Source organism: Pungitius pungitius, chromosome 8 (genome assembly GCF_949316345.1).
Source record: "Pungitius pungitius chromosome 8, fPunPun2.1, whole genome shotgun sequence".
Lineage (NCBI taxonomy): Eukaryota > Metazoa > Chordata > Actinopteri > Perciformes > Gasterosteidae > Pungitius > Pungitius pungitius.
In genome coordinates, this window is record NC_084907.1 from 20413952 (window position 1) to 20428495 (window position 14544).

Consider the following 14544-nt stretch of genomic DNA (forward strand, 5'->3'; position numbering starts at 1 on the left):
ACATTTCTGCAGTGAGTCCTGGGCAAAAATCATCTGCAGGACACGGTGAAGAAACTCACATTAACAATGATCCTCCAAAAAGCACTAATAGCTTTGTACATTTCTTTTATGTTTATCCAATCTGTAAGTGTAAAAATGCTGAAAGCCGAAGCTCTCTTAGAATGTTAATTTAAGGTTAAAGCTGCAAAGATTTAACAGTCTTAAAGTCTTTAGGTAATTTGTTTCATGTAACAGTAAATGAACAAACTCTCAGAGTGTGACTAATTCTATTGTAGCTCTACTTCAGGGCAAAGCCCGCAGCTTCCATTTATTTCATAATCTTCAGCCAGAGTTTGATTTGTTCTCTATTGTTTCATGTGAAGTGGCTCACTGTCTCGAAAACACAGAAGAAACGCTGCTCTGTGCCTGATGATAATAGATAGATCTGCACAAGAGATTCTTTTTAGGGATTAATTCAAGAAGGCAGGCCAAGCATTTAAAGCCAGCCGGATGAGCTTAAACTTTTTCCACACGGTCATCTTTTTTTGATTCATGTACCCAGTCCTAATTTGCCATTGAACACAACCCCCCAAAAAATGAATAAGAGCCTACCCATCGAGAGACTTCAAACTTGGGCATATACTCAAGCAAGTTTCTTTTAATAAGTACATTTTATACGTTTATGTGCTAGTTTTCAAACTAGGATGCGGTTCCTGATTGTATCCATTCTAAATTACATCTGCACTAAATGCAAAAATCAGCGTCATCACAAACCCAAATCAATTTGTAATAAGCAGCGTTCCTCGTTGGATTTAAGGAGCACGACTAGTTCTTTTGATTTGAAAAGCGTAGCACTTTCTACCAGACGCGACACTTCTGCTTGGGGTTCATTTTACTGCCCTTTTGGCACTGAAAAGCTTCTGAGAAGGCTTCAAAATTCTGGAGGGATCCAAGCACCCTAAAGTCAAAAGAAAAAACAAAAGATCATGACGAAGCGTTCAATTTGAAATATGAACATAAATCTCGTGGTAAAACTCAAACACATGATTCTTTTAGTTCAGCACAGCTTGTTAAAAAAGGGGGTTTTCCACAGATTCTCAGTTCTAATGGATAGATGGAGTCAGTTTAGCTGGAAGCTGATCACATGACTTGTCGCCGTTTCTCGTTAATAACTCATTAATTTGAGTGATTTGCAGTGCATATTTGAAAAAAAGCACTTTCCACAACAGATTCTAGGTCACATCCGCGAGTTACATTAAATCAATCAAACTACCTGAAATACTCCTATTGTGCCCAAAGCCTGTGTATCTGTACCTGTACTCCCATGGACTGTGCGAGTCAGTCTTGATGGACTGGCTGGCATATTCAGGCCGATAAGCACCACACCACACCTAGAAAATTACATGAGCCATCATTTTAAAAAGATGCTGTAATTGTGAGCAACAGTAAGCAGTTTTCTGCTCTTGCTTTACATTCCGTGTCCCCCCCCCCCCCCACTGTTGAAACTTACTTGGGCAAAGTTAAGAAAGAAAAGCTGCTTGTGATCCATGTCTAGACCAGGTAGACGAGGCTCCTCACCCTCCATCTCCACCAACTTCAGATAAGCCTGTAAACACGCACTCAAGCTCAACATTTCGGTACTCTGTCATTGTTGCGAGTAACATGTGGTTTTGTGCAACATCAAACCTTAAATGCTTGACGTATGCCTCCATTGTCTGCAATATTCTCCCCCAAAGTGCTGATTCCACTGACCTGCAGCCAGACACACACACACACACACACACACAGGCCGACATGAAAACACTCATTGCGGCGGCCACTTAATAAACGGTTCACACTGTTTGGGATTACTCGTCTCTGGGCACTTACGTTTTGTCCACCTGCCAGCTTCCAGTTAAAGTTGCCGTATTGTTGCACCATGCACTTGGACTGCTCTTTGAAATGCTCAGCAGAGTAATTACTCCACCAGTTTAGCATATTTCCGTCCCTGTCAAAATTACGCCCTGTGAGGAAACATGACGCATCGCGTAAAGGACTGTTTGTCAAACATGAATCCTCTGAAGAGCAGTAACTCGTGTAACCCGGAAAACTACGTTGAAATAACAGAGAACAATGAACTGCTGAAAATGACCGAGATGAATCGTTGAGGCCTCACCGTTGTCATCAAATCCATGCGTGATCTCATGTCCGATGACCATTCCTATTCCACCAAAGTTAAGAGCCTGGTGCTGCTGTTTACTGAAGAAGGGCGGCTGCAGGATTCCTGCCGGAAACACTGGAAAAAAACAAACACACAACAGCAATAAACCGGATTTTACTGAGACTCAACTCTGTTACAGTCAAAAAAAGCACGTCGCATTTTTCCACAGAGGCAAATCTCTTACCAATCTGGTTTCTGTTGGGTGAGTAGAAAGCATTCACCACAGCAGCACCAATGATCCACCTGAGGGGTGAGCGGTCCATTATTGATATTAAAAAAACATTAAACTTCATTTTTATTTAAAGACAGAGCCAATTTCTCTGCATTAAATATTTAGACCTTCTTTTTTCAATATTCTTTGGAGTTTATTTGACACAGAAAGCCTTTAGATATTTTAGAAAATACATTATTTTAATGATCTGGGTGAGAACAAGTCTATTTACTGCCTTGGAAACAAAGATGGCCCACAAATACATATGTCATATCAACCTCACTTAAGAAAGCGCCAACGACAGACCGTTATCTCTTCTTCCTTTTCTGTCCAAAAATATTGACCGTGCCATCTTTAACCAACTCTCCTCCTATCTCCACCGTAACAACCTCTTTGACCCCCACCATTCGGGGCTTCAAGGCGGGCCATTCCACAGAGACTGCTCTCCTCGCTATCTCAGAGCACCTCCACACTGCTAGAGCCGCCTCTCCTCTGTCCTCATCCTTCTGGAACGTTCTGCAGCATTTGACACAGTAAACAACCAGATCCTTATCTCCTCCCTTCAGGAACTTGGAGTCTCAGGCTCTGCTCTCTCCCTGCTCTCATCCTACCTACTGGGTAACTTGGAGAGGATCTGTGTCGCAACCTTGTTCACTTACTACCTTGTCCACTTTCTTCTGGAGTTCCTCAGGGCTCCGTCCTGGCTCCCCTCCTCTTCTCTATCTACACCAACTCTCAATCTCTGACTGCCAGGCACCTCGGTGTGACACTTGACAGCCAACTCTCCCTGACTCCCAACATCACAGCGACAACACGATCCTGTAGGTACACGGCGTACAACATCAGGAGAATACAAACCCCTTCCCACTCAGAAGGCAGCACAGGTACTGATTCAGGATCTTGTCATCTCCTGCCTATTGTAACTTTCTCCTGGCAGGTCTCCCTGCTACCGCCATTCGACCTCTGCAGCTCTTCCAGAATGCAGCAGCTCGACTGGTCTTCAACCTTCTGAAATTCTCCCACACCATACCACTTCTCCGTTCTCTTCACTGGTTACCAGTGGCTGCCCGCATCCAGTTCAAAACATTGGTTCTCACATACCATGCTGTGAATGCATCGGGTCCAGTCTACATCCAGGACATGGTTAAACCCCACATCCACTCTGCATCTGCCAAGCTGCTTGTTCCTCCCTCAGAGAGAGAAAAGCACTCGGCGAGATCGCGACTCTTTGCTTGTTACTTGTTTGAGTATCTCCACGGTTGAAATGCACTTATTGTAAGTCGCTTTGGATAAATGCGTCAGCTAAATGACAAGTAATGTAATGTGTTGTGTCAAGAGATTTCACTGAGCTCAATGAGCTTCCATGTTGACCACCACCCCGAGCTTTACTGGTGAGGTCCGATTGGCAGAGGTGGGAACAAGTCATTGTTATGCAAGTCACAAGCAAGTCTCAAGTCATTGCCCTCGAGTCCCGAGTCAAGTCGAGTCAATGACGAAGCAAGTCCCAAGTCGAGTCACAAGTCAAAGCCAACAAGTCTCAAGTCGAGTCACAAGTCGTACCATTTTAGTTTCAAGTCATTTCGAGTCATTTTATTATAGTGGGGACGGGGAACCCTGGGTGATGGTGCGCTGCCTCACAGACCTAGACTACAAAGGGAAGGGTAATGGTGGATCGACTGTGACTGTGTTATAGTACTGTAACGCTCACCCCAATGCTGCAGCGTAAATAAGGAGGCGATGACTGGCTTGCATCTCCGCTGCATTTATTTATATAAAACAACTCAACTTCGGTCACTGTTGGCCGTCACCACGCCGAACGAACACTTCCGCATACACGGCCCCCCAAAACTCGGGTTGTCTCGCGTAACTACAGCTGGTAACGGAGCATAACGTGAACACATGCAACATCTGCATAACTGATTAACTAATAACTTTAACTCAGCTCATTACACTACTTTAAAACGGACGTTGACATAATGTTGGCGAGGATTTCCATCGGAGTCTGTATCCGGGTTCAAAAATCCCGATTTTTGTAACCATGAACGAGCTGTCTCGTTGATACGGTCAAATGGACTGCAGTGATTGGATGATGTTCAGGCAGCGCGCGCTCTCTGCATACAGGTGGCGCACATTTTTTTGACAGATGCAGATAAACAGAGCGGCGCGGTGGTGTGAAAATGTTTACCCCAGTTTTCATGGGAAGTAGCAAGTCTTCTCGAGTCAAAAGGCTCGAGTCCAAGTCAAGTCACGAGTCATCGGTGTTCAAGTCCAAGTCGAGTTGCAAGTCTTTGTACGTTTTGTCGAGTCGAGTCTCAAGTCACATGACTCGAGTCCACACCTCTGCCGATTGGATTAGTCAGATGTATCAGCAGCTTACAAGTCAGGGTCAACCGGTTCTCGGAGCTTCTTTAGACTCTTATGTGCTTCGGACTTCAGGTTCTCAAGGATGTTCTCAAAGTAGTATTCTTCACTGAAATTCAGCTGGAAAGAGAAAACATCTCAGATCAGTGACATATTCCGGCTTTCTCCCAGCGTGACTTGTAAACAGACCCAGCTCTTACTTACATGAGCGTACTCCTGGTCGAGCTTCAGGTTGCTCTCCTGCAGAATATGATCTGGATAGCCAATGTGCTCCTTGATCGCCATGGCCTACATGACGTGCAGAACAATAATGATAAACATCAAGAGATGCACTCGTATTTGCTCGGCTTGGTTGTGTGCTTTACCTTCTCTCTTGCCTTCTCCTTTGAGGGAGAATCCATCCAACTCAACTCCTCCAGTGTTTCCACATAGGCTTTCTGGATCTTACCGATAAGGTCACTGACCTGAGAACAGTGTAATCACACTCCCATTCACTCACAAAAAATGTCCTGGCAATGGGGTCCTAGATAACATAATGCATTTCGTGAAACAAAGTGATTCCCCCCCACATAATTAATAATGCATTTGCAAAAAAAATCCATGGTGAAGGCAATGCATTTTTAATAATTGCGATGTCATCTCCATCATCAAATGTACCACTTGGGAGGGAAAAGTGAACGAAGTTTCACTCAATGTAGCAAAAGTGCACTTAACGCCAAAGAGCACAAAATTGTTAACAACACATAGAGAGAAATTGTTCTGAATCCATTTCCTTGATATAGTGGGGCATAATGCACATTATTCCATGAATTTCAATACCAGGTTGCCCTTTACAGAAGAGAAGGACTCACCATTTGTTTACTTTCACCAGCAAAGGTTTCCCGCACGTACAGAGCTCCAACTGCGTTCTCCATGCTGCTCTGGACATAACGGACACATTCTCGCCACCAAGCGTCCTCCACAGTGGTCCCATAGAGCGTCTGACCGTGCAGACACGCACAGAGACCACCGTCGCCTCAGAGTTACATTTTTGAATGAGCTCATTGTAATGTGCGAGGCTGTGTTGTGTCACTCTCCTCACCTTCCTGTAACGGGCTCTGGCGTCCTTGAAACGGCGACTTAAGCTGTTAACTCTGTCGATGACGAGTTGCCAGGTGAGGTAGTTCTGCATAGTTCTGCGAACACAAAGTGCTTACGTGTTACGCAGAATTGCAGTATTATTGGATCATTTGATGTTCATGGTCTCCTGTCGGCGGCAGTCTCTTACACTTACCTGACACTGTGTTTGGGAAGAACATCGTTCATCCTCTCAAGGTAAGGGGAGCTGTAAACCACCACCTCCTCCTCTAGCTTCAACTCCACGGACGCACTAGACAGCACACCTTGAATAAATTGTGTCCAGTTAAAACCCTGGAAAACAAAAGTTGGAGACATTTTGCATGTCAAATATCTTTGATGGCGAGCCTTCAAGTGGCACCGTGAATCTGGGAGAAGCAAACAATTTACACCGGTGCCCTGATTGCACTTGTGTGCAAAGAAAAGATCAGAAGGGAAATCACACAAACATTAAAACTGAAGGTGCTCTGCAGCTCTCCCAGGGTCGTCTTGTAGTAGAGAACAGTCACATCTTGGCGTTCCTCTGCTGGTGATGTGGCCTGTCCAATGACACAAAGGAAGACGCCTTCTATCAAGTCATGCTGGGTTCAGTATATTCACATTTAGCTCCTTTCGTCCGCTATGTCCCGTTCCTCAATCTCCTCCTGCCAGACAGATGCAATGCTAAACTGAAACAACGGTCGTAAGCTTTGCAGATCCCCTTTCTCCCCATCAAATGCAGCCCACTGTGTTCGTTTAGTGGGAGCAAAGAGGAGGAACCTTTTTCTCGTTGTGGTCGACACTCACATTGGCGATGTCTGTCTCCAGCTCCAGCACCTGCATCATTTCCTCCCAAACACGGTCTTCGTCCTGAGTTAAGTTCCTGTCCTCGCGGGTTATCTTCGCAATAGAAACCATGAAATGTAGGTAGGCCTCTCGTACCTATGGGACAAGCAAAAGCTAATAAAATGTTTTTCTTAAATTAAATTAAAAAACCTTGATTAGGGGGTGAATGGAGATAATTGTACCAATCAAATATTATTTTCCTAAAATAAACTAAGGATAATGCCTCGATGTATAAAAGCAGAAATTATTAATGTGACTGTGGACAGTTTCTTGACTGTGTTTCTTGTATAAAATGAATTTAAAAAAAATAACTGACATTGAATTGCTTTCTGTTGAGTTTTTAAATGTGGCCTATCATTCTTTAATAGCCCCATGAACAGAATCACTTAATTCATTGAAGCATGCTGAATGTCTCAGAAACATGACAAAAAGAAGGAGAAGGACAAGTCAGAAAATAAGTAGATTTTTGGTTTGAGTGATCAGATTTTTGAAGACCTCACCTTTTTGTAGTTTCCATCATTGAAATAATAGTCTCTTGACGGCATGCCAAGTCCTGGTTGGTCAATCTAATAAACCCAGAATAACAATTAAGCCATTTGGTCTGTTTTAAACAGTTTAGTTAAAAGGATATGGTGCATATGTTAAAACCCACAAATGCACAGCTTTTACAAGGACGAGTTAACTCATAATAGTTAAAGTGACTTGACTTTTTGGGAAAATGAAAACCATGAATTTGTGACTTAGTATGATCTTCAGTATGATGAATGCGTGTGAGCAGACAAGTCGGATACTAACGGACTCCATCGTGACATCACGTGATCACGTGTCATTTCTCTTTTGTTAACTTACATAAATGATGTGCTGCCGAGAATCTCGGTCGTCCGTCCACACGTACATGTCCAGCAGGGCCTTCTTGTGGAAACGAGCCGTGAGCTTCGCCAGTGTGTCCTCGAGGCTCCATGCTTCCTCTGCAGCAGCACAAAATAATAACTCTTAATTCAGTTAAAACAGTTATCTTGCCCTAAAGAATGATTTCTTTGCTGGGCTCTCTGTGTAAATCTGCGTGTGCGTGTGGTTTAATTCCGATTGAGCCGACCTCCGTGATTGCATTTAATTAAAGTGGCCCGAGCCTAGCAGCTCAGGGGGGGGGGGGGGGGGGGGGGGGGAATAGCTCGGTGGACTATTTCAAACAGCCTTCACGGTCACGAGTGAGGACCCCGGCCCCCTTTGATCCCGCCAACAAAAACTCACACTTGGCAACTCGGTGCGAATATATAGAGCAATGTCACGAGGGGAGGCGCGAGGTCTTGTTGGCGAGGATGTGTGTGTTGCACGTGCGCGTTCTGACAGAAGGAGCTGCACACGTGGGTCAGGCCGTGTTTTTCTACCTGTAGTGGTGTTCCAGGCATCTGACGCCACGGGCCAGTCTCCGATGCTCTCGATGAGCTTCAGGAGGGGCTGCGAGTCGCGCTGCTCTATGGCGGCTGCAGGTAAAAAAAAAAAAAAAACACACACACACAACTTATGAGACACAACAACACTGTTGCCTTTGCACGACTCGTACTGTAAGACGATGCGTCTTAAGGTCATAATGTGCCTTAAGAAACACTACATTTGATAACGTTTTCTCTTGCCCTCTCTAGGCGGTAATGTTGGTTCTTGGATCAGTATGGAGACGCTTCAAGGAGGATTGTTTTGTGTTTTAATACTGTCACCTCAGCCTCAGAGGCTAGGAAGCTCAGCGTGGTATTCGCATTATAGCAAAACCTTAACTTAAGTGGATTAATCATTCTGAATTAATCCATTTCCATACACTTCAGCCGTGGGCAGACAGCATCACTTGAGTACATTATATAATCAGTAATACATCTCATATATTGCTATATTGGTGGGTACTGAAAAAACCTTTATTTAATACTAAATTGCATTTAGGAAAAAATAACATATTGTGTTTTCTCACTTCCTTCCCTTAAAAAAAGGAAGTCTTACTCTCGTTCATGCAGGAGTTGTAGAGGACTTTGGCCTTCCTGATGGCGATTCGGTCCTGTCCATTCTCCGTCTCAAGAACACCTGCAACAGCAAAAGCACAAGCAGACGTGTCGCCTCTGAAAGACGCCCACGCGCGCGGCTCCCAACGCAACCCCCGAAGACCGAACCCAGCTGACCTTTGAGGACAATCTCCAGCTTGTCCCTCAAAATGTCAAAGACGCTGTGGCGGGAGCTCGTCTCTGGGATAACGTGTCTCTCCAGCCAACCCCCGCAAGCATACTGGTAGAAATTATCGCATGGCTTTACGGAATCATCCATGTTCTGCAAGAGCCGGGCAGCTTGTAGGTATCACCGAGAACAAGATGAGGGAGGTGGGGGGGGGTTTGGAAAGAGAAAGAGAGACAAGATTAGGATGATCCACATTTGGCCGGCTTTTCTGCATCGACGGGGGGTTTGTAATTGTTTGCAGAATGACACAGCAGGAAGGGCTAAGAAATAAACAGTCCCCCCTCACCTGCAGTAACACAGTCCGCAGTTGTGCACACACTGTCGTGGCCGGAGCGAAACAGCTGGCCTGGAAAAATCAGGGGTCAGCAATTTGTGAGAAAGGAGGCAGAGGTTTTTGGAAAAAAAACGACACACCAAATGAGACAAGTTAAAAAAAAAAAAAGGGTCATTCCAAATAGCCTCGATCAACGAGGAAGGATTTTGTGTGTGTGTTTGTGACTGACAATGTCTTTGTCAGCAGTAACTGTTGTGTGGCACTGCTGATCCGGCACCGCAGGGAATTACAGTATTACAGTACCAGACTGGACTATCGGAGGTGCGGGCTCTGACATCACACTTATCACACAGCACGTCCTCTGTCCAGCTCACAAGCTTAAAGCCACCTCGCCTCACCTTCACCTGTTGGGCTCCTCGACACACTCTTCTTGGTGGATTGTTCTGTATTGGTTGGAAGAAGCACACACAGTCAGGATGACTTTATTCTAAATTGCATTGACAATTTAACATTAAAACAAGATCATTTTAATTCAGTTCAGTCAAACAGTAAAAAAAAAGCATTCCCTGCTTCTGTCTACAGTAAATATATCATTAGGTTTATTTTGCTCATTTTGGTTACCAACATTAATCTTTAAAAATATCCAAAAAACAGATGACACATTAGTATCTTGCTTTACACAATGTCATATTCATATCTCAAAGCATTCCTCGGGTCAGGATCAGAATCCCGTGTCAGTGTCAGCTTACAGCCACACAAAAAAAAAAAAAAACACAGCCGCTGCGTCCCTTACAGCTGTCGTCTGTGATTTCTGTATCTTTCCACAGTGAGCCTGACACAGCCATTACCTTTCACAATCGATGTGTAGAGGACTATCAGTCCGGCCAAGGCACAGCTGACCAACAGCAGCAGAACAGACAGACCGATTTCTGCAAAGGTCCAACGACGCTTTCCTGATTTACTTGATTTCTCCATGATATCCATTTGGCTTTCGGATTTGCCCATATTCCTCCTCACTGCCGGCTCTGAGGGATAGACACCATTGGAGTGTGGGATGGTCCAGGCATAGAGATACGAGTGCTTGTGTGTGTGTGTGTGTGTGTGTGTGTGTGTGTGGGCTGTGCAGTGATCCATCAGTAAAATGTGCCAGCTGACCTGCAGTGAGTGAGCTTCCACTGCTGAACACCTACAACAACTTCACTGACAAGAGTTGTGAAACTGTGCCGGGCTCTTTGCACAACATCAGTCTGTCACTCTGCGTGTTATTCTTTTCTCAACATGTTCATTTTAATAGCCTTTTCATTACTTGTTTTTTGAGCCTGTGCTCAACAAAACTGACCTTTCTGTATTTCATTTCTCACATTTAACAGCTATGACAGCTTTGATTAAAAACTGAGAAACATTTCCTACAACTTATCTACTTTCCATCAATGTCCTCTTGGAATTGGTTGATAGTTGAAGATGACACAATGGTTGCATTCTCTTGCTTAGCTTTCTTATGACGATTTAGACACATTTACTCATTGGTTCCCAAATTATGGGTCCATCATTATGTTGAAGGGTTACATATTATATATTAAAATGTTATATAACATAGATTTTTTGCATTTATGTCACATGTTTAAATCTCTACGTCACTCAAGTGTAGTTTATTTAGGATATTACTGCTCACTCTATCATGGACCTCCATCTGCTGTTAATGTGGATAAGGAGTTGTTGTGCATATTGGATGTGACATTTAGTCAGTAAACTAACCATTAAACGTACTATTGCTGACTACACAGGGCTTCAAGCCATGAGCCTACGTAAAGAGGGCTTATTTCCATGCACAATAATTATGTGTGTGTGAACACAATATTGCAAATGAGCATTTGTGCAGGGGACAAAATGACAATCACCCGTGGCTTTCAGCGGCATTGCTTTGCATCTATTCAGTCGGCTGCACCTGTTTCTCCATAACCAGCCCCATTGCCCTGTCATTAAGGCCTGACAGGGGCCGGGCTGTAAATCAGAGCTTCACACTGCTGTGCCCCATTAGCCCTTCTTGATGAATACTCATGGGCACATGTCTGGCACTACAGTGATGAAGAGCAGGAAGGGGCTTGTGAGAGCTCCACTGACATCCTCAGCTTTAGACTGCACAGAATGTGTAATGACTGTGTGAATAGCAAACTATATGTCCAATAGGATGACAAATAAATATCTATCCTAGATGTTAAACTCTGCAGCATTTCTCTTAAATTTCTCCTTGTTTTAGAAACATATATTTCTAGTTGTATGTGTAAGCAACTCCAGACCTATGCATAATGTTCATAGCCTCTTTCCATTTCCAGAGGTTCTAAAAAACACTAAAAGACTGAAATGCCAGTTAAAATGGGATGTTTTGGAAGATACAAGTTGACTGGGAAGCTATAGCAGCAATATGACTACTAACACACACAACATACATATATACGTGTGTATATATATATATAGAAATGTGTATGTAATAGTGTGTGTGTGTGTGTGTGTATACACATACTGTATATAGAGCAATGTAAACTGTATAAAAAGTTAAAGTGACAGTAACTGGTCAGTGTTATGATGTTGTCCCTTAGCTGTCGGTGTGGGACCAGACCCTAATAAAAGTCAGACTAATAAGACACAGCATCAAACTAGTTTAAAAAGGGAACAAAATAAAGAATTGAACTTGAACTAATTTTCATCCGTGGGAACTGCACTTTGATCTCATGTTAACCTTTAACAAGCGCAACACTGACTCTATATGTTATATTAGTTTCAAATGATTGTATCGTCAGAAGAAAAAGGACTTTACCTGAGGAATCAACGTATGCAGAGGATCATGAGAAGGTATTAATGCAAAACTCTCTGTCAACAGTGAACGGAGCATGAATGCAAGAAGGTACTGATCCGATTAGTGACACTTTTGTCACAAAATGTGTTTGTTTATGAACCGCGAGACTGACCTCAAATAACAATTTCATGTGTCTCAAGAAGGTAAGGAAAAAAGCACGTTTTTGTTGGCATGATACAAAGCAAAGCATTTGCATGAAGTACTTTAACAAGGCAATGTCAAAATAAAATAAACATTTTGAAAGTGAGACCAATCCGTACTACGTGTTTTCAGTTCTCTTAAGCACATTACGATTACAATCAGTGACTGGTACTGTTCTCTAAACTTACTGCTCTAAACAAAACAAGGATTAACATGGGGTCAGACCACCAACTCACTGTTATTCCACATGTTACTGACCATACAGCTTCAAGGCTTTCTTCATGACAGCATTGATTTACCAGATGTACAAATGTCCATTGAGAACAAAACCGGGAAAAAAAGTCTTATAAATCTGTCCTGGGACACAAGTGATGGCTCAAGGCTGCAGTTTCAGGTGGCTAACTTCAACTACCTTCACTTTGGTGCTTGCAGGGCGAAGAGCAATGCAATCTAAAGGATCCAGAGGCTTACCTTTGTAGGTGGATGGTAGAAGTCCCTGAGCACTCCCCCCCTCCTCCCCCCTTCCCTCTCCTCACCACAGCGAGCTAATATCTCAAACACCCCTGCTGAGAATCCACTCAGAGCTGGTGTGTGGAGAAATGAGTCAGTGCTGCGGGTTGAATGAGACGTTATCCAGCTCAGTGTGCTGCTCGGGGAATAAATGAGGCAGCAGAGACTGAGGCAGAGCAAGAGATGGGGAGAGGGAGGGAGGGAGGGAGGGAGGGAGGGAGGAGAGACAGATGGGAGGTGATGGTAGGCTACTGGATGGTTTTCGACTACAGGAGATATTGTGGATGTGTGCTTGTCGTGTGGGGTTGAGTCGGATTACGACTTTTAACATGACGTGTGACAGTAATGCATCAATTCCCCTTTTTCATCTGAGGAGATAACACTTTTGTAAATAAATTGTGTGCAAAGATAAAGATAAAGAAAAACATGTTCCTAAAGCAGCCTGTAGACAGATAACAGTGACCAGAGTTCCAAGACATTTTAAGTCAGATTGTTTCATCCCTGCAGCCATATGAATTGTGGAGTTATGACTTACAGTAATCATGAAAACCCCCTCATCCCCGGCACTCTCGTCATCCCTCTTTTTCCTCTTTGGTCCAGGAAGAGCCATCCTCAGGCAGATCTCTGAGGGGATCTGAACCCTGGCCTGGTGTCAGAATGAAATGGCACAGCGCCCAGGCTCATTATCAGCCTGATTAACCACACTAATTAGCCGATGATGAAAGGGAAGAGTGCGTTTGGCTTAGTTGCTCAGGTAGCCGATCCAACCCAAGACAAGATGACAGAGTCAACACATGGTCATCGTGGATTGAGACCAAGATAAAACGTGCATTTAATGCGCTGAAGAACCTTTTTGATGCCATAACATTGCGACAACAATGCACGTGCAGCCCTCGTTAAATCTAATCACAGATGATGTCTCAGAAATGTTTGGAAGTGACGAAGCTTCCAGACATTTCACATCATACACGGCTGATGGAGCGCAACGCGGCGGGGGGGTCAAGGTATGCCACAGAATTCATCATTTATTCATAGGTTTTATTGAGCAGGGAGGATGTCTCAGCGCACATATTCCTCGTGTGAAGTGCAATATTGTGACACACACGATATGACATCTGTAGTGATGTCATAAGGGTTGGACCAAAGATGAGGAAGTAATTGACACTTCACCTAGACATGATGCCAGCGAGATCCTTCCAATGGACGGCCCTATTTGAGCAGATGCCTTTGGATGTTGTGGGGGATGGAGGAACATTAGTGTGTGGATAGTCAAAGTTACCGTAACTATGAGTTTTACTCCACCTGTTCTCTTTTGTTAATATGTAAATATGCATATATGTGTGTATATATAGTGAGTCAAACACTGAAATGGACATAGGAAGAACGCAGACACTTGTTCATTGCAGTTACTGTATGTTTCGTCTCATTCCGGCTGCTGTGTCCATGGAGATGAAAGACAGGCGTCCCCATTGCATGTCTGTATAAAAGAGTAAGTGTGGACAACACTCTCTTTTTGCTTGATCCCTGACAAGGTGACAGCTGTTTTAAAGTTAAGCTGTCTTTTATTAAGGGGTGTACACTCTTAAGTGGCAGGATCTCCTCACGGCTCCTTCCTCGTGGTCACTGGTACGGGAACCCGAAACCAAGGCGCTTGCTTTGTGTGGAGGTTGTTTCTGGAACCTGTGCAGTTTGTTCTCAAGGTGGCTTTCGGCATCAAGGCAAAACAGCCATTCTGTTTTTTATTCATGGCTTGTTTGCATAGTAATGTGGTGTTGGCATTTGTAGGTTATGACTGTTTTTGAAGACTCTTAGGATCTTTTGATGAAGTTGTTGAAACGCTTTCTGCCTCATTACTT

The 14544-nt window shown here is 43.8% G+C and overlaps 1 protein-coding gene across 2 annotated transcripts; it reads right to left on the reverse strand.

Moving 5' to 3' along the window:
* Nucleotides 1-621: 621 nt before the first annotated feature.
* On the reverse strand, nt 622-12840 carry mmel1 (membrane metallo-endopeptidase-like 1). 2 transcript variants are annotated; one of them, XM_062564034.1, is made up of 24 exons: nt 12650-12840; nt 10032-10208; nt 9582-9626; nt 9196-9255; nt 8858-9019; nt 8682-8762; nt 8081-8176; nt 7542-7660; nt 7193-7258; nt 6654-6788; nt 6317-6406; nt 6025-6161; nt 5833-5926; nt 5603-5731; nt 5117-5215; nt 4956-5039; nt 4768-4871; nt 2364-2422; nt 2135-2254; nt 1849-1982; nt 1666-1731; nt 1490-1585; nt 1294-1370; nt 622-937 (listed from the first exon to the last, which is right to left on the reverse strand). In XM_062564034.1, exons 2-24 carry the CDS (start codon nt 10186-10188, stop codon nt 838-840), a joined length of 2310 nt encoding a protein of 769 aa, XP_062420018.1. In that variant the 5' UTR covers nt 10189-10208; nt 12650-12840; the 3' UTR covers nt 622-837. The 2 variants fall into 2 exon arrangements, with proteins under 2 accessions (XP_062420018.1, XP_037303973.2); XM_037448076.2 differs by lacking the exon at nt 12650-12840 and having other exon boundaries at nt 9588-9626.
* Between the last annotated feature and the right edge of the window lie 1704 nt (nt 12841-14544).